The sequence below is a fragment of the Maylandia zebra genome, linkage group LG3 (assembly GCF_041146795.1).
Source record: "Maylandia zebra isolate NMK-2024a linkage group LG3, Mzebra_GT3a, whole genome shotgun sequence".
NCBI classification, from domain to species: Eukaryota; Metazoa; Chordata; class Actinopteri; order Cichliformes; family Cichlidae; genus Maylandia; species Maylandia zebra.
Genome location: NC_135169.1, coordinates 41,108,869 through 41,132,940, shown reverse-complemented (window position 1 = coordinate 41,132,940; position 24,072 = coordinate 41,108,869). Strand labels below are relative to the sequence as shown.

The window sequence follows — 24,072 nt, the reverse complement described above, 5'->3', positions numbered from 1 at the left end:
TAAGTTTCATGTACACAGGAAACACTTTAAGCTCGCGAGACTTTTTCAGTGACCTGTACTGTCGATCCTGTCCTTCGTATCCACTCTGCCCAGACCAAACGTGATAAGATCCTCCCCTTATGAATACTGAGCATGAAAAGTGACGAGACGTGTGGGCAGCAAGTGAGTGAGAAAAATATGTAATCTGTTCCAAGATCAGTGTCCATCAGTCTACAGCGGCAAATGAACAAAAAGGACTGCATGTTTGTCACTCAGACTTGTCTTGCCTGATCGCAGATAAGAAATTTGGACATGGCAAATCTCCAGACCTGAGTGCAGCTTGACATTTCAGACTTTTTCTTTTCAAAGATGCTATCTAACAAAGGTTATAGAGGTTGGACAAGGTCTTTGTGAAAGCTCTCAGTGAAGGAATGATGAATGTGGGGATTTGGTTGGTGCAAGCTGTCATCAGGCACATGTCTCTTGTATGGTTCTCAAAAATTAGAAGGAATAACTAGAAACTACCAAATTAAAAGCACTTAATGTGAACTGATTTAGAGAAATTATTGCACACCTCCTTTGTGCCAAACTACAGCACAGGAAATAATAGTTGTTTTTTTTTGCCATAGTCTTTCTCAAAAACACACATCCCCTGGCATCTGTGGCTCAACAGAGGGAAAAAAGGAGACATCTTTAGATGTGCACAGTTTTCAAATGCTCTTTGTCATTAAACATACATTGCTCTGCTAAAGTCTTGAGCTTTATACTTTGTTTCCAAGGAGCTAACTTGGTTTTTTTGTTTGTTTTTAAAGTCAAGCAATAATTCTCCAGGCTTTCTTTTTTAAGTCAGTTGACACTGACCTGTGTATCATTCAAACACAAAAACCTAACTCTAAGGATGGACCAGTGTTGTGTCTGCACATAACAGACAACTCAGCAAAGCACCTGCTGCAATAACACAAAGCTTATTGCGTTACATCTGGCCTATCAGCTCTTCCGTCTACTGTTCACGGTGGCCGAGGAAAGCAGGGAGAAAAAGATGAAATTTGCTAGATTACAGAAGAAATGGACTGAAAATCAGTGGTAGCAGGCCTTATGGAGCAGTCTATTGAATTTGGAAATGTTTGGTTTGAACTACTGTCAGTATGTACAGAGGAGGTCAGCACAGAGGTATAGCAATGAGTGTGTACAGCCATCTGTAAAACACAGTGGGGGCTCTGTTATGGGTTGAAACTCAATTTCAGCCATCACCATGCAATAGTATCTGGAATGCATCTGATTGGCAATGGTCTCATTTTTCAGCATGACAGTGATTCCAAACACACTGCCATTACAGTAATACAGTACCCAGATAAAAAAAATAAAACCCAATGGAACCATTTACCATACTATCTGGAAAGCATCTGATTGACAGCAATTAAATTTTTCATCACTCATCCAGCACGGTGGTTAGCACTGTTGCTGCACAGCAAGAAGGTCCTGAGTTCAGTTCCACCATCAGGCCGGGGTCTTTCTGTGTGGAGTTTGCATGTTCTCCCCGTGTTTGCGTGGGTTCCCTCCGGGTACTCTGGCTTCCTCCCACCATCCAGAGACATGCAGTTAGTGGGGATAGGTAGGGCTGCTCAATTAATCGAATTTTAATCACGATTACGATCTGGGCTTTCAACGATCATTAAAAATGACTGAGCCGATTATTAGACCCTCCCTCATGCTTTACTCTCGCGCTGCTCCGTGTGGTAAGTCAAGCGCACCGCTCTCCATTTCGAACACGCGTCACAACAATTAAGAGGACCCGAGGGAAGCTCGGAAAGCTAAGCAGAAGTTATTTGGAGAGGAGAGTGACTGCCGTTGGTTGAAAAGAGGTAAAAAAAAAAACTTCAGTGGTGTGGAAACATTATGGGTTGGCGGAGTTAGACGTGGATCAAGTAGACAGTGTGTAAACTTTGCTACGATGTAGTAGCTGCACCACAGAGCAACACTGCAAAGTTGACTAAACATAGATGTTTACATTTTTCATTTATTTCTTATATTGCAAACATTTGCACTGTTATCAGTATTTGCACAGTATTTTATATTATTTTTTAAAGTCATTATTCAATACATTGTTATTGTTAACCCTTTAAAGCCGGTCAGAGCAGCACACTCCGTTTTGCGTAACTATTGTTAAATCCCTGTAGAACCTGAACCGTGTAAGCTAGCGCAATAATTTGTTTTGCATATGAAACCGGAGGAGTTGTACTTACATCTTATGCCATCAGCTTGTCCTCGGTCACAGTTTCCTTCCACATAAAGCTTTGCAAAAATTGCATAAAAAGCTGTGTCATTTTTGCGGAAAATGTAGTTTTTTACTTGTAGGCCTTAAGTAAAAAACTATACTATACTATACTTATACTAGTGTTTTTATAAGTCATGTTTGACTCTATACTTTTCTGAATAGTTGCTGGGATGCTTAGAACTCGAATTGCACAGCTGGAAATAGTTTATTTTGATGCACGTGCTGTTTTCTTTGCAAATTTGCATCATAGGATTGTTTTTTTTCTTTTTCCTGCAGTATATAAAAATTGCTATATCTCCAAAATAAAACTATGAAGACACTCAAAATAAATTTCCTGTTGTTGTAAACTATTTTTTGCAACTTTTTTGTATTTAAAGTTTTGAGGGATAAACCTCTTAAATTTCTCCAAGTAGAAATATATGTAAACAAAACAAAAACGATTTTCAATTTTTTTGTAGTTTATTGCACTTGTTTGCAATTAATGTAGTTACTATGGACTTAATGCATACATATTATTAAAATATGGGCTATAACAGTTGTATTGATGTATAGCAACTTGAAATGCTCCCACAAATGGCACTACAACATGTAAAAAAATAATAATATAAGCTCTGGCGGACTTGGTTCTATGGTAGGTCTTAAAGGGTTAAATAAATATCGTCAAATAATCGGGATCTCAATTTCAGTGAAAATAATCGTGATTATCATTTTTGCCATAATCGAGCAGCCCTAGGGATAGGTTAACTGATTAATCCAAATTTCACATAGGTGTGAGCGCGAATGGTTGTCTTGTCTCTGTGTGTTAGCCCTGTGACAGACTGGTGACCTGTTCAGGGTGTACCCCGCCTCTCGTCCGACAGCTGGGATAGGCTCCAGCGCCCCCCGCGACCCTGAGAAGGATGAGCGGAAGCGAATGGATGAGGGTAGATGGATCACTCATCCTAATCACACTGCCAGTGCAGTAAAAGCATACCTGAATAGAAAAACCACACAGTGGAACCCTATCAGTCATGGATTGGCCTCCCCAACATTATTGAAGTAGTGTTGGATCATCTTGACAGAGAACAGAATCAAAGGCAGCCAACATCCAAAGAGGAACTTTAAATGTCATTCAAGAAGCCTGGAGAGCTATTCCTGAAGATGACTTAAAGAAATGACAAGGAAGCTTGTTGAGAATAAAGGTGGTCAAATGTGAATTACTATTAATATATGATACCAAATATGGACTTTGAAGTTCGTTAGGAAAGTACAAATTCTGTTTTGGCCTTGTATTGTATTCCCATGTATGTTTGCAATAAATTTCCCCGCCTATTTCCAATTTTTGTAGGAAAGCAGAAAGAAATGAGGGTTGGTTCAAGACTTTTAAATAGTCCCGATGACATTAATAGAAAGCCTTTCACGTTACAGCTGAAAGGCTTCTTATTCCTTGTGATAATTTCATATTTTTATGTCTGATTGAGGCAGCTGGCATCTTTATTGGTCTTTAATGTAATATTCCTTGAATAACATTTCAGTGCTCTCAAACAGGTTATTGAATCATTAGTGTTGTGAGCAGCTCTATAGAGCCTCATTCAGGGAGCTGTGTTTTACCCTCAGGCCTTTGTTTCAAATGATAGAAGTGTCAGCTTTCCACAGCTTCCATTTTCTTCTCCAATATCGAAATAAAATCATTTTGTAATCTCAGTCTCGCGAAGATAAATATTCTTGTCAGGTCTATAAACGCAGAATTTTCAGGTTTTCTATCTGTCAGACCTACCATCCTGTAATAGTTTTTAGAGTGGTGATTGTCCAGAATTTGTGTGACATTAATTGAGCAAGATGTGGAGTGTAATATTTATCTGTCAGCACCATTGATAGAATCATGGCTTAGATAATAGCTGAGTGAATGCTTATGCCACAAAATCCCCACTACTACTTTTCTCATTTGTCTCACCTCCGCCCTCACAGCTTTAGTAATTTATGGTTTTAAGATGGTATCTGTATGCTGGAGAGAAGTTATGATTGGACAGTTATTCCTACTTGTTTCATCAACTATTGGTCTTCTGGGAAGTGTTTGGCAAGCCAAGCCATGATTTTGGAAAAGGGGGATAGTGAAGCCTCTGTTGGCCCGTTGAATGCCTTGTGATGTGGCTGTGGCTTCACTGAGGCAGTGCCAGTGCCCACATGTTGGCAGCTCTGCTGTGAGTTGTCAGGAGACACTGAAGAACTAAACTTTTAGGTTAGTTGATTTTTCATAAATTGCATGTGAAAGCTGAGCAATACTGATACCAATACAATCTGATCTGAACCTGTAATTCTTCCACATAAATGTGTATTATTGACTTTGATTGGCTTAATATGCTAAACTAACATTGGAAATATGTTGATACTGCCTTTGACCTCAAGGAGACATTAAAGTGATTGTTGGTGCATTTTTACGGAAAACTGGAATGATGTTACCGAGAATGGAAACTTTTACCAAAACTATGAAATATCAGGACTATGTTACACTGTCGTACAAAACAGCTGCAGCCTGATGTGTCCCCTTCCAGAAGTGTAACTATGCATCATAGTAATGAATGATGAGAATATCCAATTCCACCACATCCCAAAGGTGCTTTATTAGACTGAGACTGGTTACTCAGTCTAATAAAATGGCTCTGAACTAAAACAGTGAACTCATTGTCGTGTTTAAGAAACCAGTTTGAGATGATTTGTGAGAACTTTGTGAGATGAAGCATTATCCTGCTGCGAGCCGTTATCAGAAGATGGGTAGACTGTAGTCATAAAGGGATGGATATGGTCAACAACAACACTCAGGTAGGCTGTGGGGTTTAGTTGGCACCGAGGAACCCAAATGTGCTGAGAAAATATCGCCCCGCACCATGAGGTTGCCTTCCTATCAGCGTGAAGCAGTCTGGCCATTCTCCTCTAACCTCTGGCACCAACAAGGCTTTTAGAGCCAGGAACTTCCACACACAGAATATTTTCTCCTTTTTGGGCCACTTCTGAAAAACAAATAGACAAACAATGAGGTGGTTTTGTGAGAAAATCCCATTAGAATCCCATTCTGAAATACTCAGACCAGCCAGTCTGACACCAACAACCATGCCACATTCAGAATCTCTTAAATTCTGATGCTCAGAATTGGCTCAGTTTGAATTTCAGGGGGTCAGCTTGACCGTGTCTAAATGCCTAAATTCATGGAGTTGTTGTCATTCATTTTTGCTTGTGTGTGTGTGTATATATCGTATTTTGCCCTTGTACACTACACAAATGCAGTTTTTAAAGCACTGACAATGTGTATACTTCGAAAATGTGCATTTCAGTGAAATTAACTTCTCCTCATAATTTAATGAGCTCCAAATCCAAAAAGAGCTGTTCAGAGCAATGAAAGTCAACCAGAACAAAAGTATGAATGCAAACAATGACGTTGCTCACTGATGTGGGGGATTTAACGTGGGGATTTTGTATAGCTGAGAGATTCTGTGGAGTCGGATCATTGGAGGTTTTCAGCTTAAACCAACATAAACAGTTGGTATGAAAATACCACTTAAAAGACTGGACTAACTGGTCTGCTATCCTCTCACCTGTGATTTGGACACAACAAATTCAGAGTAAAAATATATGTATAGATTGTAGACTATGGGATAAACTGCTGGCATCTAGATCTGACAACAACAGTTATTTTATCTGCTATTATCTAAGCTGTGTAGTGCAATAATGGCATCTGACTGTTCTTTTAGTGTCTGTAATAGATGGATTTAAGTAAAACACAGATAAAAGCAATGATTGAATATGTTACTTAGGAAAAAAAATCTTCCTTTAAAAAAAAAAAAGCATAGAAAGCTGATCCAGACACAGAGCAACTGAGATATTTGCAGTCATTAAATGTTTGGAAAAGAAAAGTAGACTCTTTTGCACGAGGTAATTACAGAATACATGCTGTATTATACTGCCTAAAGATGCACTTTTTGCTCTAACTCAGTTTTCAGAACAGCGCACCAAAAATACAAATATACAAATAAATACACATTTTTAAAATTATTGCATACAAAATAATCCTTGAGTTCAGTCCTCATCAAATGTCTCACTTTGCAAGGACAAGTCTCCCATACCAACGACTTTTTAAAAATGCTCTGGGCTATTCAGGTTAAGCAGGATGTCTGCTGAATATTATTTTCTTTTTCAAATAGCATCATGCTAAATTATTCAGAGAATTTTAAAAAAAACATGGAATTACATCTCCTACTTTCCATTCTGTGTTGCTGAAGAAAAAGCAGCGGCAGATGGACCGCATGTAAATGGATGAGTGCGCGTTTTTCCATCACTGGAAAAGAGCACTGCGTCACACTGGATATTTATCATAGAGCAATTGAGTAAGCGGTGAGACACGGTTTCTTTCACAGTGCCAAAATAATATCCTGTTGTGATGATTGTAATCAAGTTGGCTTTGTGCATTTACATCAGTGATATATGGCGGACTTTACTCTAAATTGATTCACAGCTTACACGGCAGAGGGACATTCTGAGTCAAAATAATCAAGTAGAGTGCAGTGAAATTGTGTTTGCAGTCGCAAATAACTCACAGAAACGCACAAGCTTTCAATGTGGCTTTTCTACTTGTTTTGAACTTGTAGTTATTGGAGTTAAAGCATTGATTTCCTGAAACATGAAAGCTTATTATTTTCAAAATAAAATGGGAGTAATTTTCTTTCTTTGGTTAAAACAGGATAAATATCGAATGCTGTGCTGTATGATAATTACAGTCTGCACAGGACCAGTAGATGGTGGTGTCTTCACTCATTTGCTCCAAACGCTGACTGCATGCATCAGCCTCTCTCTTGGACACACACGGTCTCTGTCGCTCTAGTTTTCTTTATCGGCTCGCCACATCTCATCGCAATCAAATGTGATTCAAAAACAAGCGATTAAGTTAAATAAAGTTGTGCGATTTGTTGCTTTCTTTACTCCTGAAGTAGGTGATTATCTAGTGAACGCTATCAGCTTTTTCTCTTTTTCCTTCCTTTTGAACCACGAGATATTTATTTTGTCTTGCCTTGCTAAAAAGTTAGTTTGATCTCTCTGTACGGCTTTTTGCAATTTAATTTTTTTTTTGCCTCCCATCTCCAAGATCAGTCTTTCCTATAACCACAGAATTATGCCGTTTTCTTGATTTAATGGTATAATTATCCAGCAGACAGAATTCAGTTACGCTTGCTGTGCCGCTCCTGTGATTAAAGTTAATTTGAACATGTGTAGCTCCCGCTCGGTTGTGCGCCTTCTAGGACCACACCTCCCCACAGCCTCCGTCCCATCTCCCCTCCCTCACTCATATCCGTCCCCTTTCCTGCTCCCTCCCTTACATTGCAGCGAGGCAGTCGGTGCGCCTGAAAGAGTGAGCGAGAGCTCCAAACTGTCAGAGAACAGCAGAGTTTGCTCTCCCGGCTTTCAAGGGTCTCCTCGTTTGTGAGGGAAGGAAATGAAGAGGAAGAGGATCGTCCTGAATTCTCAGTGACTTCTCGAAATCAGAAACATCCTTAATGACTTCAGGCTTCTCGCAAACCTGAGGACAAGTTTTGCTGATTGTTAATCTCCAATTTTAACCTTACCCAGAGTGGATTTAGAGAACAAGCGAGCAGAAGGCGGGTGCCAGGGGGCGCCCGGCCCGTGCGCTTGGGCCGGCGTAGCGCTGGAGTTGGTGCAGGGGAACTGGAGTGCGGGGCCAGGTGAGAATGGTGGTCCTGGTCCCGGCGGCGGCCCGGAAGTAGAAGAAGCTGGCTCGGGCTCCGGGTTCGGGTCCGGGTATGGCGGTGGGGAGTGGGCAGAAGGGGGAGTGATGCTGAACGCGATCTGGGAAACTGAGGGGCTACAGACGGTGGGCATCGTGGTGTTGGTGTTTGCCTCCATCAAGCTCCTGCACCTTCTGGGGCTCATCAGCTTCTCAGAGGGTAAGACACTGATTTGAAGGTTGTTGGGGTGGTGGAGGGAGGTGGAGGGAGGTGGAGGTTGGCAGACACAACAAGTTAAAGCTTGCTCACTGATAGACTATAATAAGCCTTGCTGATGTATTTTCAATCAGTCTCACCTTTTCAGCTTTCCACGTCTGCTCCCTCGACTCATTAGATTCACTCTCAGTTTGCTCGAAGTTCTCTGAAACTTTCTAAGACTGCAATTTGAAAAGTTTTGAAGTTAACTGAGGTAATCATTATGCCAAAACAGGAGTGGGAAGCACAAAAAGACGGTCTAATTAATGCGTAGCAAAGGAAATGTCACAGAAGTATGCGTGAGCTTGTGATGAGATCGAGGAATGTCTTGAGCTGCAAAACGGTGTCACTTCTGAAGCATCAAAACATTTGAGAGGCAAGAGAATCTCTGTATTTCAGACCTTAGAAGCCTCTGTTGTTTTCTTGTGCATGCATTTCACTTTGCTCTTGAGGAAAACTGAGCGGGGAAGTTCGGCAAGCGCAGAATGAGAAAAGAAAGCGTTCGGTTTAGACCTACTGAAGCTGTCTCGTTAAATAAAGTCGAGCACTATGGTAAGCACTTCAAACCGAAGAACAGCACACGCTGCTCAGTAAATACACCTTAACCTGTAATTAGAATAATCAATCAAAGGTGGGTGCATATTCAGAGGGGCAGCAAGTAAATAGAGAGGCGATAATGTGCTTTAGTCAGTAGCAGGAAAAAGCCGACCTGACCCGACCTGAGACGAGTGTTTAGATGGACGTGTTAGCGTCTGTTGACTGTCTCTGGCTGTGCTGTTTCAAAAGCACCTGGGAGCTGGGTTTTCATTTGGGTTGGGGGGATGGTGAACCTCACGCCCGACGTAACAGTTTACATGCCTCGCTAAACACTGGCGACTCAGATTTCCCCTCGCTCTGCATCTCCAAGCGCAGCTGACATGATATTGATTATCGGCGACGGTGAGATTATACAGATGTCAGGGCTGGCATGTCGGGTGCCGTTTGCCTGTTGATGTGATTTATATTCCACGGAGCCGTCTCAGAGCCTGATTACTTACAGAATGCCTGCGCTGGCGGTGCCCGACAGGCTGTCAATACAGATATCGATGTTTTGTTTGTGTTTGCAGTCGTTTTCAGGACGAGGGAATGGTAAAAAGATATTGGGAGAGGGGCTGAAAATGCACGCGAAATGCTTTTCATTAGGCAAATAGGTTTTCAAATGAGAGACCACAAATCTTTTTGTAATCATATCAACACTGGCAAACGCAAGCTGTGTGTAGTCTTAAAATCTCCCACGATGCATGCGGGGGTAGAAAGAAGTTAAATTTTGTAATTAAGCCCATACAGAAGCAAATAAATCATCAAAACTCGAGGTGCAACTAAGAATTACTTTTTAGTTTTATTCCTTTCTTGATTGGTCAATTAGTAAAGGTCCTTTTTTCATTTCACAGATCCCATGTTGACATAAATTGCTCTTTCCATCTAAAGATCTTGTTAGTAAGCAAGCTAAAAGCCAATAAAGGCCTGAATATATTTAGTCAACAGCACATTATTCCACAGTTTCTGTTTCCCTGTAACTTCTTCTATAGCGCAGATATCTTAATGTGTAAATAGGAGAACTTTGCACTGTGTTAGATGGCATCTTTTATAGAGACAGACCAGTTGTGTTCCCTGTTTCCACTGCTCGGTTAAACAAAGCTAAATGTCTTGAAGCGAGGTTTGAATTAAACACAAACTGATCATCTCAACCAGGATTCAGCAGGACAGACAACAAGCATGTTTCCAAATGGTTTAAGGGTATTCTGCACATTTGTAAGTTTCTTGCAGAAAGAGGAGCTAATAATAAGTGGAAACAGGTTTGTTTTTTCTGCATTTTCAAAACTCAGAAAACAACTTTAAGGTCATTATTCAGTCGGCGTTCATATTTTCAAGTCAGCAGGGGCGGAAAAAACTAAAACTAAAAGAACTGCATTTCAGAAAGGCCAAGCTAAGATCAGGATTCAGGGCTTGTGCTTGCAAATATCTGAGTTGACAGTCTTAACCGCCGAGCATCTGCGTAGCTTCACTTGTATATAAACCTCACAGTTGTATAGATTTACCTTTGTAGCAGCTGTCACGTTCTGCAATAACTAAAATAGTTTGTTTTTTCCCCTTTTATTTTTTATTTTTGAAGAAACCTCCAGGGACAGAGGTTCACTGAAAGCGCACGGTCTGCTTAACATTCATACAGTCAGACACGTTCACAGCTGGGAGCTGCCCAGTACGATCACATCCCTCTACTGCAGGCCACCTGAGCTGCTCCGCTGGGGCTTCTGCAGGATAAAGGTCTTTCTTTCAAAAGCCTGTGTGGGGTAAATGTTGAGGGAGTTTCTCAGCTGCGCTGTAGATTTAAACTGGCAACGTTCCAGTCACGGGAGTTATCTCGAGCCGAGAGCACGCTCTGGATGTGTCCCAGCACTGCTCCGCTCTTTACTGTAAAGAGTCAGCTGGCAGCAAGTAAGAAACTGTACCCTTTGTAAAAAATCAAGTCTGACCTCCTGGGATTGATTATTTCGACTTCACAGACTGTAAGGACCTCAGACCCTGAGAAATAGTTTATTAACAGCCTCTCCCTGCTCCTGGCATGCGTTCACGTTGGAGAAATATAACAGGACTATTGCATCAGACCGTGCACAATCACCAGAGCATTCACTGTGAATAAAAGTAAGGTCTGGCAAGCTGCACAAAAGTCACTTGCTTCAGTTTAATTGTGAATGCAGCAGAACTGATGCATGTGTGCTTGTATTGTTGCCATTGAGCAGAATGGCAGCGCAGCTGGCAAGTGTTTGCCCTCCTCGGCTAGCGAAATAATGTAATGACCACTTTTATTAGAGACTGAGTTAAAGATGGAGAAATTACGATGTTTGCTTGTTTTTTGCTGAATAATCAACCACCAAGCCTTCTCCTCCTCCTTGCAGAATAGCGAATAACAATGTAGATTCTTACACTTGCTTATTCACAAACATATCCAGATCCTTCTCACACGTATGTACATTTCTACTTACATAATGCAGTATTGCAAACTGCTGAGTAAAGACTCAAGCCTCAAGGTGCAGGCTAATCAGTATGTCACGAAATGATGAATTATTCTCTGGTTCAGCTGTACACAGCAACACCCCCGACCGTAACCTCGTAGCCCTGCAAACACGCACACACTGCACGCAATTACAGCATTACCAGAACGGTGATGGAACACTGTGTCAATTTGGACCTGCCGTTTGTTTATTACCGGCTCAGAGGACAGAGCATCTCAGCACCGACATTCATCTAACAATGTTCTTATGTTCTGTGTGACCTTGATTGGATTTTCAAAGGCGGGCAAATAAAAATAATTTGTGTCAGCAACTGACCAGGACCCTTTTTTGTTCCCTATTGCCTGTTTTTATTTATTTATTTAGAGTGGTAATAAAGTGCTAATGAGCATGTTAGCTCGATTTGTTGGTACATAAGTGACAGGACTCTTATGTACCAACTAGGGTTGCCAACTCCCTGAAAAATAAATAAGGGACACCTCGTGGCCAGGGCCGGGCGACCCAGTTGTCTTCACCCTTCCCAGTGTGGTAGCTCTTTTTTTTTTTTGTGTGTGAAATTATTTTTTAACCATTTGACTTGAAGTTGATTTAAGTAGATGCATATTCTATTCTTTGTGATATGAACACATGTGAAACAAATGATCATTTACCATTTATTTTTAGCTCAAAATGACAACATTAACACAGTAAAACAGGTCTCCTTCTTAAACAGAAGCCTGTCATGCTTAACTTTTGAGAATAAAAGTAAATCTTTCTTTAAAAGAACTCTGTCCTGCTTAACTTAAAATTATATAAATTAATAGAAAACAATAGAAAGAAAAATATTCTTATGTAACTGTGCACATTTAGTGCATTTAGTACAATTGGCTTCAGTTGAGGTATTATTTCAGCTTTTCTAATGCTAATCAGCTGCTCCTGTTTGTAAACCCGCTTGTTCCCATGATTACGCATCATAACTCATCATTATTCATCTATGTATTACTTTTATGTATTAGTCATCTATTTGTTGTAATCATCTATCCTTGCAGTTGTTTATTACACAAAATAAGTTATATTATCACACTTCTGGCCACATAGCGCTGATATTCACTGCACATGCCCATATTAACTTTTTCCAGCCAGGTGTTTTCCTTTTCCCATTCTTCCCTTTCTCTGAGGGGAACAAACATTGCTGCTCTAATGCTGGGCTTACACTGTGCGGTTTTAGGCCCATTTTGAGCTGATTTGAGTCGTGTGACCGTTTTGGTGATCGGACCGATTTTGGCCTTCATCGTGCGTCGTGTAGTATACGTGGGGTAACGAGAAGCGATTAACACCTCACGACCAGCTCCCGATCATCAATCGCTCGTGAGGGTGTCACCACAGACGCTCACACTGCTCACGCGCAAACACGTAAACGTTGGTGTAAAAGATGGAGCAGCACGGCTGTGCAGCGTGTGATCTGGACACAAGCGATGGAGGCACAACTTGTAGAACTTTGGAAAGCTCATCCGAGCCTTTTCGATGTGGCATCACAAAATTATCACGACCACAACAACCGTGAAAATAGTTGGATTTACACTGCTGCTCAATCACAGCTGCCTGATCATGTTTTTCATTAGCAATTTAGCAAAGTTGATGGTGGTGGTGTGTCTGTGTGAGTGAAAGACAGAGCGAGCGACAGATTATCTGTTATAACCTTCATGTTATGGACGCACAGTGTGAGCACTCAGGTCGCATCAGAGCATCGGGCCGTATAGTGTGAGACCCTGCATCGTGACCTACCAACTTCTAACCCTGCGAGTCAATCGTGCAGTTTGAGCAGGAGCTGAATAACGTGACTGAAAAAATCGCATAGTGTCTGCCCAGCTTTAGGTGTACTGTCGTCCGAGACTTGCACCGCAGTGTCGGCGTTTGTTTCCCTGTTGGCCATGCTTGTTGTTGTGGTCATCTGTTGTCTTCCGGTATTTTCTCCGTAAGCGACCGTTCCTCGACCAATGAGATAATCTGAATTGTCATACTCGAATTGTCATAAGTTTGCTGTCAGCTCATTGGTCACAAAGCAGGAGAGGGGCTGGGAATTATGTTTTCAAACAAAGCGTTAATTCCATAAACATTTATAGACTACTTTTGATTCTCACTGTATTACGGGACAAAGTGCGTCCCTTATTAGCTCAATACGGGACGTGTACTTTTGTTTCTAAATACGGGACGATTCCGTTTTTTAAGGGACGGTTGGCAACCCTAGTACCAACAAATTATGCTTGTAGGTGATGCAGACAAAAACTCCAGTAAAATCAAGCCAAGATAATAGAGCCAGACATAATAATCACCTGCAATTAACTGGACCGTCATCATAGCCATTCTTATGGTTTCAGTCAGTTTGGACACTTCTACTATCGTGTAGTACGTTACAGCTTACTTCTGCATGCATTTTCACAGGACCGTGTGAGATCAAAGGTGAAGGGGTAAAGCTGTAAAGCGTGTCAGACACCTACTTAAAATAACATTTGACGCAGTCTGCGATTTTTTTTTTTTTTTACCTACAGTGGCTGAAATAAATCTATGACTTTTAGCGCGCTACAGCTAACTAGCATCGCTGGTGTTGGTGTACCCTCTTTCTAGCAGCTAAAACTTGCTTTATCGTCCCTTCCTTTGCCTGAAATGGGGATAAAAGGAAGCAAGAATTGAGTGCTTCTCAGTTAACTTTTTAACTGAAAGCACAGCATTGAGATACACTTAGTGACACGCTTGTACACATAGAATAGTGGGTGTTAGTATGGCGGTACGTAATCTGAAACACATCATGTTGTTCATTACTTTGTTGATAATCACATATCTCATGGATGGTTTGAAGAATGATCGACGAAGGTCCTGGTTTCCATATTCTCCCTGTGTGTTTTTGCTGGGTACTCTGATTGCCTCCCACAGTCCAAAGACATGATGGATTCTAAATGGTAAGGCAAAATTCTAAATTGCCTGTAGGTGTGAGTGGTTGTCTGTCTCCATTCAGTTAAATTCAGCTCAATTTATTTAAATAGTGGCAAATCACAACAACACTCAAGGCAAATTGAAAGGTAAAGACCCTACAATAATACAGAGAAAACACCAACAATCAGGCGATCCCCTTTGAGCAAGCTTTCGGCAGTGGGAAGGAAAAACTCCCTTTTAACAGGAAGAAACCTCTGATGGAACCAGGCTCAGGGATGGATCACATCTACTGCCACCATTTGGGCTGAGGGGAGGAAGACGGGAGAAAAGACACTATGCGTTAGTTCTGCAAACAAATTGGCAACCTGTGTGGGGTGTACCCCTCCTCTCCTCCTGTGACAGGTGGGATAGGCTTCACCAACCCTGAATTGGAAAGGGGGAAGAAAATGGATGCACAGTCACATGGATGAAGCCAGTTGAAGCACCACCAGTTGGTTTACATTTCAATATCTCTACAGATACTGCATTAATTGTCTTTAGACAATTTTTATGTCCTGCTGTCCATTTCCACTGCTTTAGGTTGTGAACACCTTTTGTTAAACATAACTAACACATTTTAGATCAATGTGCTAAGTTAAGAAGATGAAAATGCTGATAGCGCAAATATAGTTAGAGCTCATTGTGACACCGCTTTTGTTTCAGATTTCTTTGATTGGGTGTTAAGGATCAACCAAGCTTTGCTGAGTGTTATAATCGTGCTCAGCTAATGTTAATAAGCAGCAAGATGTCTAAAGCCTGCTGCGTAAAAATCTTTGGAACCCACAGCTGGTGAATTTTTATCATCCAAAATTATGAGTGACCTTTCTGTTGCTGTTTGGTGGCATTTATTTATGATCAAGCTGTTCTGACATGTCTGTCATTGATAATCACATCATCTCGGCATGAAGCTGGCCATACAGTAGGACAGGGGTAGGCAACCTTTCTGATGGCGAGTGCCATTTAAAATTTCCTCAGAAGTCAATGTGCCATATGATTGCATTAGCAATAAATTTAATAATGCTCTTTATTAACAGTTACACACTATATAGGACCACTTTATAGAATTATATTTGTTCGCAGATGTTGGCAGCTATCAGCGAATAGTTATCAGCAATTTTGAAACAAAAAAAGACACTTTTTTATCCATAACAGCAAATACAGAAAATACAGAAAATACAAATGCTATTGATGGTCTCCTCACAACAATGATAAGAAAAATAAACTATGTTAATGTGTGTTAATGTGATCTCTGGTCTCCCACTCAAAGACACAGGTCTCCAAGTGTCCAGCATTCAGACGGCCACCTGAGGACACTCATGTGAGAGAAAATCTGCTCACACAGATATGTAGAGCCAAATACTGTCAATAAGGCCTTTGCAATGTTCTGAAGACAGTTAAACTTGTCAGGTAGTGATGTCCAGCAGGTGACAATACAAGCTCCATGAACACGCACATCTATGGATTCCAGCTACTTCGATGCTATATGTATGATTTCTATACATTTTACGTCAGATAAAAACTTTGGTTGTAAGCTTCAGATAATTATTTAATAAAAGTTGGACATTTTAAATGAGAATAAGAAAGTATTTATTTGTGCCCTCCTTTTCCCTGTTAATGCCCTACCTGCCCCCCCTGGCAACACTTTGCTAGACCCGCCCCTGCACAGTTACCAGCTGTCAGCTACTTAGAAAAGGATCCTGGTGTTATTTGTCTCTCAGAAACAGTTCATAACTTCCCTTCAACTCATCCATGTCACCTAAAGGTAAACCTGTTTCTCCATCACCTGTTCAGCTCTGATGATTCAGTAAGGACATCTTCATGTTTCCCTCTCACCAGATAACCAAACCGATATCATGACCAGCAGCTTTTACAGCTGTGGCTCCAGCAAACATCAGCTGATAGTAGAAAGTAATATTAAATAAATTCTAACAACAGCTGATCAAGTTTAAACGTGCTGCTGTTGTTTAGCGCGACATCCGGTGGTTTCCTCTTTCTGGTGCAAAGTGGGCGATAAACAAACAAGAGAGAAAAGCCGATCAGCTGATCACTGATCAGTTTCATGATTGAAGTAGCAACAGGAGAGGGAGGGGAGAGAATGAGAGAAGAAGAGGCAGCTGTGCAGCAAAGACAGAATAACTCCAGCCTTGTGTCCTTTTTTCATTCTAGCTGAAGTCCGGGACAAACTGTTCCTTTTCACCTCAACACGAAACGCGTAATATTTTCTCTCAATACGGGGCGATTCCGTCTTTTTACGGGACGGTTGGCAACTCTACTAACTAACCTTATGAATTAAATAAAGTTCACTATCAGTAAGTAACATCATAGCACCCACCCAGCAGTATAGAAACTCCGTCATGCTAGCTAGTACGCAGTACGAGTTATTGTAGCTGACTGTAAAAAGTCAGCACAACAAAAATAAACTCCACCTAAACTTGGTTTATATCTGACCCAGACAGACTGCAGGTCATAACTTCTTACCTGAAGCTCAGTTCACCTGACACTCGGACTGGCGGCTGCCTCGGGTCTCTCCTCCTGCCTCCCCTTTCTCTCATCCACCTGCTGGCCTCCACCACTTGCTAATTTTACTGAATCTGAGGAAGCTCCGCCATAGCCGCCACCAAACAACTGAGTTATTTTTACACACCGACCAGAATCTGGCCAATCCACCACCTTTCAGTGTTTTACCGTTACAAAGGGGAAAAAAAGTCACCGGGCCACCGAGCAAATGCCCGGTATGCCCGATGGCCAGTCCAGCTATGGTCGAGCCATCAGTTAACCCTTCGGTTGCCGACCCCTGCAGTAGGAGAATGACAGCTAACTGTGTTGGTCTTTATGTCTTCATTGTCTGTACACATACTTATGATATTGTTTAAGGCATACAGCCTGTGAGGGATTTATATCACTGTAAAATACCAAAAAGGTATTCTTCATTTTTTTAAGTGCATTGCGTTCATTTTTCATTCAAACGCGTTGTTTTTTGGACATCGTAGATGGTTTAGTGCATCTTTATTATGGGATTGTTTTGTTTAAGTCACATATCATCAAAGTTGGGTCAGAAGTGTTTAGCATCCTTTTTGTTATGATGGATGGCATTTACAGTCTTTTCAGTAAATTCATTTGGCTGTGTCCATTGTGGGAATAAATCTAATAATTACTCCAGCAGGCAAACTTTTAAAAGATTGGAAACAAATCCAGTCAAAGGTAAAGAAGTGTAAAGTGTTTTGTAGCGCTTTAATCTCTCATCCACTCAGCAGTAAATTTAAACAGTCAAATGGTCTAATTTTCCTTTAGCTACTTTCTATGCTTTAGAGCAACCACCTGTGCTGCGTTACCGGTCCTCATGGTGTCTTTTGAGGCAAGAAAGGCCTGGCAGTGGATCTTAGTGGAAGTAAGAGGACTTACTTTAAAGCAAGGGCAAGTATCACACAAGCAATCAATGTTGATGAAAACATCACTGGTAATAAGTGGTGATAAAAGTAAGCTGCATGCTTCTGAGGCAAGGATATATATGCTGCGAGATAGGTGATGGCAGCATGAAAAAGCTCCCCATGGACGAGTGAGCAGGAGGCACAATATATACTTAAAGATTCACTTAATTAAATGACCTGTACATACAGCGCAGCAATGTAGGACACAACCTCCAAAGCATATTGTCTTGTGAATACATTAAGAGGTTTTTAAGGATTTGGTGTTGCATTTTTTGGGGTTAATTTAAGCTTGAGCCTTGCTTCTTTCAACCATCTCTAGACCTTTGAAGTTGCACGTGCTTTTCCCCCTTTTTTTTTTTTTTTTTTAATCAAGGCTGCACAACAAGCGTGCTCATTCAGCGTGTTTCTGGCTTTAATTAGCCTGCAAAATGAATAATCATTCCAGCAACAGTATTGTCCATAATTAAACCAAGGACATCAGTTCTTATTCATAATGCATGTTTCTTGTTGTGGTTGATTGTGAATTCAGTGGAGTTTATAGTCCCCATTGATTTCACTGAGGATTTATTTTTTTGTTGTTTGTGGGTGGAAGCTGGGGGAGGTGGGTCTGCATGTTTGGGCACAACTGATGTTTCTTCTATTTGTTTTGATTTTAACTCCTCGACTAACTGAACAGCAGGGCTTTTTGGAAGAATTTAGTGGTGTGCACTATTGTAAAAAGAACTGGGACACTGGGAAATATAAAGTGCTGAATTGTACCTCTCGCAAACCAATCTCATATCACGAGAGATTCCTCTGTTATATTGAAACCATTTGCTGAGCAAGGACAAGTCTGAATTTGCACTGAGTCTGATGAAATATCATACATCATCAGCTGTAAAGCTACAGGAAAATGTTAATGTAGTCCGAGCACATGAAATAATACTTTTCTATATTTGAATAAAAAGGAAGGAAAAAAAATCACTTAGCTCATTTGGATCTTATTGGCTGGTGTTGCAGACCATAAATCATCCCAGCTGGCTACTTCCTTTTCATCACAATAGCGGTGGCAGAGTAAAAGCCTCACTGTCAGAGAAATAATGGAGGAAGTAAGTAAAACGTTAATCAACTATTGGGGCCATTTTGTTCCCCTTCAAGTGATCACATCACGTCTTTTGGCTGAGCCGCAGTTTATGGAGAAAATTGGATGTGAGTTCAAAAGTTTGTTTTGGCATCTCAGACTGTTGATGTGAATTACACTGTAAACATTGTCTGGGGTAAAATCCATTAATCCATTGATGCACTTTTCTGAGTGACTGGTAGCGTCAGTGTCAGCAGCTGGAATAAGGATGACTCACTCTGAAGTTAGTCATAAAGACCATCTCTTCTCCGGGTATCCTTTTTTCTTGGCGTGAAAGCTCTAATCTTTGGAGCTGAAGTATGATAAACCTCCTTTTCCCTCCATTGTCCCATCTTATAATCTTTAAAATGATTGGAGAAGAAAGGGCAAAGTTCCTTTCCTTCCACTGCTGTAGCAACGCCTTCCCAGAGACAGACTATTATTGAAGCACTTCCACATGACAAATGATTGCAATTAAAAACATAGACTGCTCTTTCCCCCAGATTCCAATAAATGGTGATGGTGTGTCATTATGGCCGGCGTGAGAGTCCGCTCTCGCTCATAAAGAACCTTGCCATCCGGTTCCCAGACCACCAGTCAGTGCAGTCACTCACACTCAGGTCAGAACAGGAAAGGACAGCTTTTTATGGTCCTGGCCATACTCAGCATGAAAAATTAGTTCCTACATGTCTTCGGTATCCGCTTGTTTAAACTAATTAAAACTACTATTATTGCATTAGGCAACATAGAAGCTGTAGCAAATTGTACTAATGGTGGAAAGCATTGGATAATGTGTTCCTGGTGCCAGTAAAGAGCCACTGTAATTGGAGATATTTTGCCTTCTGTCTTGTAATAGCTAACCTGCTGTAAAGGGAATAGTCAAGGCTTCTGTTCACACGGATCCATTCCCGGTCTCCTTGGTTTGGCTCGTTTGGATGTTCTTTTCATTACTGGCAGCATGACGCAGAATTTTTAATATGTCTCTGGATAAATAAATTCATATCTAAGCAAAAAGTTTGCACTGTTCCATGTGGTCTAAGAAATTTGCTCGACTGACCTTGCCCTCCAACTCCTTCCTATTACTACAGCGATTACACTGCCATTTTTCCTGCCTGCCATAAGAAACTGTTTTATTAAATAACAGAAATGACATATCGCTTTGGCTGACTCTGGTCTCAGAGCTTATTTGTATTTGTGACCACCAAAATGGAAACAAATGGCAGGTCTGTATCCACCTCCCTCTTTGCTCCTCTCATTTATCTGCTATAGCATGAGGCCTGCGTTTCAATTACTTATCTCTCACTGACTTGCATCTGCAGATCTTACACATGGAAAAAAAATGTGTTGTAATCAGCAGATGTCCACTGCTGGCAGCTCTGGTGTTCAGAGTGCTTCAGGTAGAGGCAAAATCTGTCTGCTGGCGGATCTGGAGATGATGGATTCATTGGTGCTTTTGCTCTGCTTTCAACCTCTTTGCTATTAAGTTTTATTACTTGGCATATTTCCAAAGTTCAGTATGTATTTCCCCAAACAGCTGTGTTCCGAGTTGAATATACATGGTGTCACTTTCATCTGAGTAGATACCACATTTGAATGCCCTCCAGCACGCACTGAAATTGACTTCACAATTACTGGTGTGTTCCATTCTTTAGTGTCGTTTGGTCTTGTCGTGAGCCTTTACCACCATGTCAGTGATATTTAAGTACAGGAGCTCAGAGATTCCCAGATTATACAGAAGGAAACGTTGCAACAGTCCGAAAAGCTAAGACTTTCTGACTCCCTCTACTCCCACATCATCGCTAATGCGGAACTTTATTTTGAGTGGCAACACCTATCATTTAGGAGAAGACTGCAGGGAGTCCTGCACGCCTCAAGCGACAGGGCTACGATGTCCCAGTTGGTATGGGACACAGTGAATGCAGTCACCATAAACTAGCCATTATGCTATGTTCCATTTGTTAACTTCTGAGTTGCCCCCCCAAATTGAATTTCTGGCTTGGAGAGCTGGACATGTCCTGCAATCTTCGACTTTACAATCCAAGATGATGGCAGTGCATGCAAAGAGTAGTAAATCATTCAATCTGTGCTATTACTTTATGTATTTATAACTTGGTAAATAAGCAATTCATGGAGGATCAGGCACTATCCATGAATGGGTTGCAACTAGACATTGAATTCAATTCAATTTTATTTATAAAGCGCCTAATCACAACAACAGTCGCCTCAAGGCGCTTTATATTGTAAGGTAGACGCTACAATAATACATACAGAGAAAACCCCAGCAATCATATGACCCCCTATGAGCAAGCACTTTGGCGACAGTGGGAAGGAAAAACTCCCTTTTAACAGGAAGAAACCTCCGACAGAACCAGGCTCAGGGAGGGGCGGCCATCTGCTGTGACCGGGCTGAATTACTAGTGATGGATGACTCGACCTTGTTAGAAGCAAAAGAAATCCAGTTTTTCCTTGTTCTTCCAATGTTACTACTGTAGCAGGGTCAACTGTCTTGATGCAGTGACATCACCCCCATCTAAGTTGATGCCAGACTTACCTAGTCTGGCATCAACCCAGTAACCTTCTGCTTACCTTCTGCTTCACTGGGCGGCTGCGGGTCAAGAGGTAGAGCAGGTTGTGTATCAATTGGAAGGTTGGTGGTTTAACCCCTGCATCTTCTAGTCTGCTTGTTGTGTCTTTGGACAATGTATTGCAACTCAAGTTGCCCCCAGTTCATCCACTGGAGTGTGATTGTGCGCGTGAATGTTAGGGAAAGTGCCAAAAAGCACAGAATAAATTGCTGTATGACTGTGTGAATGGGTGAATGATGCTTGTAGTACAAAGTGCTCTAAGTGTTCAGCTAAAGCACAAAAGCACCATATAAGCACGAGTCCCATTTACTGCTCTGCTTTGTAGCTTGAAAACTGTTTACCCGTATCTGTATAATCTGGCTGCGCTCGACGTGTTAACATACTGTAATGCAAGCATTACACTAATGCATGCTCATTATGTTTAGCATCTGCGCCAGAGGTATCATCTGTTAACAGATGTTTTAGTGTTGACAGAAGCATATCTTGAGCAATAAATCAACATAGCCACACAACACTTAGCGCAATTCAGTATTCTGCTGGGAGACAGCTTGTGACATCAGAGTTGATGTAACTTCAGGTCAGTTTCACATCACATTGGCCTTTTTTTAGGACTCGTGCCAATCATGCAAGCGCAGGCTGCCAGACACTGCTCATCTGCTGCCCTCGTCCCTTGTCTCTGGGTATAATTTCAGTTAATTGCTAGCTGCCAAGTATCTGCCACGTTTGTCCCCCAAAAACAGCATGCAGCCTTGGGACTTAAACACTGGTAGCGTTACAGCCAAATAACACTGAGCTTAAAAGAAGCATCCTAGCCCCTGGCTCCGGCTGAGTAGATTAGATTTATATGACCGAAAAGGCTTTGCCTCTGAATTTCATCAATTGGCTGTATGACCTTTTGTAAATGTTCCATATACAGACTATTACTAATACCAAGGTGACCTTTAGAAAGATGAGAGAATTTAAATCGAGGTATTGACAAACCAGCATGGCAATTACCAGTCACTAGCATCGACTTAAATACCATCCAATCAAACAATCCTTTTTTACAGCCTCTTGTCATTTTGCCTCTGTTTGGTTCATTCAATGATATGAAGCATGTTTAAGGAAAAGCAAATAGCTGTGCTGCATCTAAGATCCAGTCAAATTAAGCTGGCACTGACCCTGCAGATGCCATGAAATTGCTGTGTGTTTTGTTGTAATGTAAAACTTGGCTGATAAGAGGTGGCGCTGCTCGGACTCTACTCCAACTTTGATCTGTCTCGAGGCCACCAGGAGACAGATTAAGGTGTTAAGAGATTAACACCTGGGGAACCACTGACTTTAAAACCTGGCTTGAGGACAGTAAACACTTCAAAATATCCAATACCATCCATCTCTTAATAAATGATGTCTGGCATGTTGTCATTTGTTGTCTTTGTAAAGAGCTTATTATTTTTTTTTTTTTTATAAACCCCAGAAAACCTATAAAGCAGAAGTTGTTGAAAAGGCAGTATATTTTTGTTGACGGACTATCCAATATCGTTGGAATCACTGGCACTTCAGTGAACCAATGCCTCACTAACTCTCTAGCTTAGTAAAACAATCCCATTTTGTGCAGAGCGATTAATTACTTCTTTTAAACCAGTTTGATTCTCGACCAGATACACATCAGGATGCAGATAGAAGCGACAGCAGCACTGGTGTCCTCCGCCACATACAATCACTCATACAGGTGACTTGGAGGATCCCAGAAAATCACTGCTGACCATATTGTGCCTAAAAAAAATGATCGAATCAAATCATGCTGGAAGCCAACAAACTTAAAATTCACTCATTTTATTTTCTCTTGGATATGAACTATTTAATATCTGAGTCAGTAGTGTGTTTGACAACCATTGCAGTCATCCATACCTTGCTGTTATGTTAGCATATTTTGACCCTAAAAGGCCAACAGAGGAAACAGCACAGCCTTGTGATTAACTTGATACCCTCAGTTTCTTGTGTTGCATTGCCAGGATTCAGAACCTGCTATATTAGGAGTTAGCATGGGTTAAGATAAGATCAGATTTGAGTTTGGTTGTCATCTGGAGCTTATCGATGGCCAGTCTCAGTGGTTACTTTGGTGAATGTGAGGAAGTCAGATTTATTCAGGCAGGTTTTGATAGTAAGTGACGCTTTGAAAAGAGCTATTTACATCACTTATTTACTGTCTCTGTTATGATCTTTGTTATTTCATTGCTCCAGAAAAGCTGCAATAACTCATAAGAGTTTATTTCTTCTCTCTATCTCTTTATTTATTGCTGTTAAAGTGAAGTGTTCTGCACTAAAGCCAATCTGATAAGAAGGGTTTTTTTGTTTTTTGTTTTTTACATCTGTTTATTATAGATTTAGCATGATGACATGAGTCTGTTATGGAAACTGATACTAAAAACACCACATAATGATTAATTTTTGATCCAGCCGTACATGTGGTGTATTTGTGGTATCTTTTGTAGCTACTTTAAATGAAGTTTTCGTCCTTCTATTAATTTATTTTAACCTCTGAGACCCCGTGTCTCAGACCGGTTACATCTCGTGCATCCCAAAAAAGAGCTCAGGTCTCATGAGGTTAAGGATGTGCTGCACATGCATCTAAAGTCACGTTTCCACTACAGAAAACTTTCCCTAGGGATTAAAAAAAAAAACCTCTGGGGGAGCTCTGTACTTTTCTGCCACAGTGTGTAAAATATGTTTCCAACAATGATTTTATAGCCCAAAACCAA

General features: G+C 41.1%; 1 protein-coding gene across 6 annotated transcripts in view; it reads left to right on the top strand.

Annotated features, from left to right (window-relative positions):
* kcnip4a (potassium voltage-gated channel interacting protein 4a) overlaps window positions 1–24,072 on the top strand; it is a 161,045-nt gene that overhangs the window by 116,363 nt on the left and 20,610 nt on the right. Inside the window, exon 1 of one of the 6 annotated variants that reach the window (XM_012919986.3) lies at window positions 7,619–8,184. The exons of the other annotated variants lie outside the window; for them this stretch is intronic. Within the exon in view, the coding sequence (XP_012775440.1) occupies window positions 8,073–8,184 (112 nt within the window). The 5' untranslated portion in view covers window positions 7,619–8,072. Of the gene's footprint in view, window positions 1–7,618; window positions 8,185–24,072 lie in introns of those variants that run through there. 6 annotated transcript variants of the gene reach the window in all.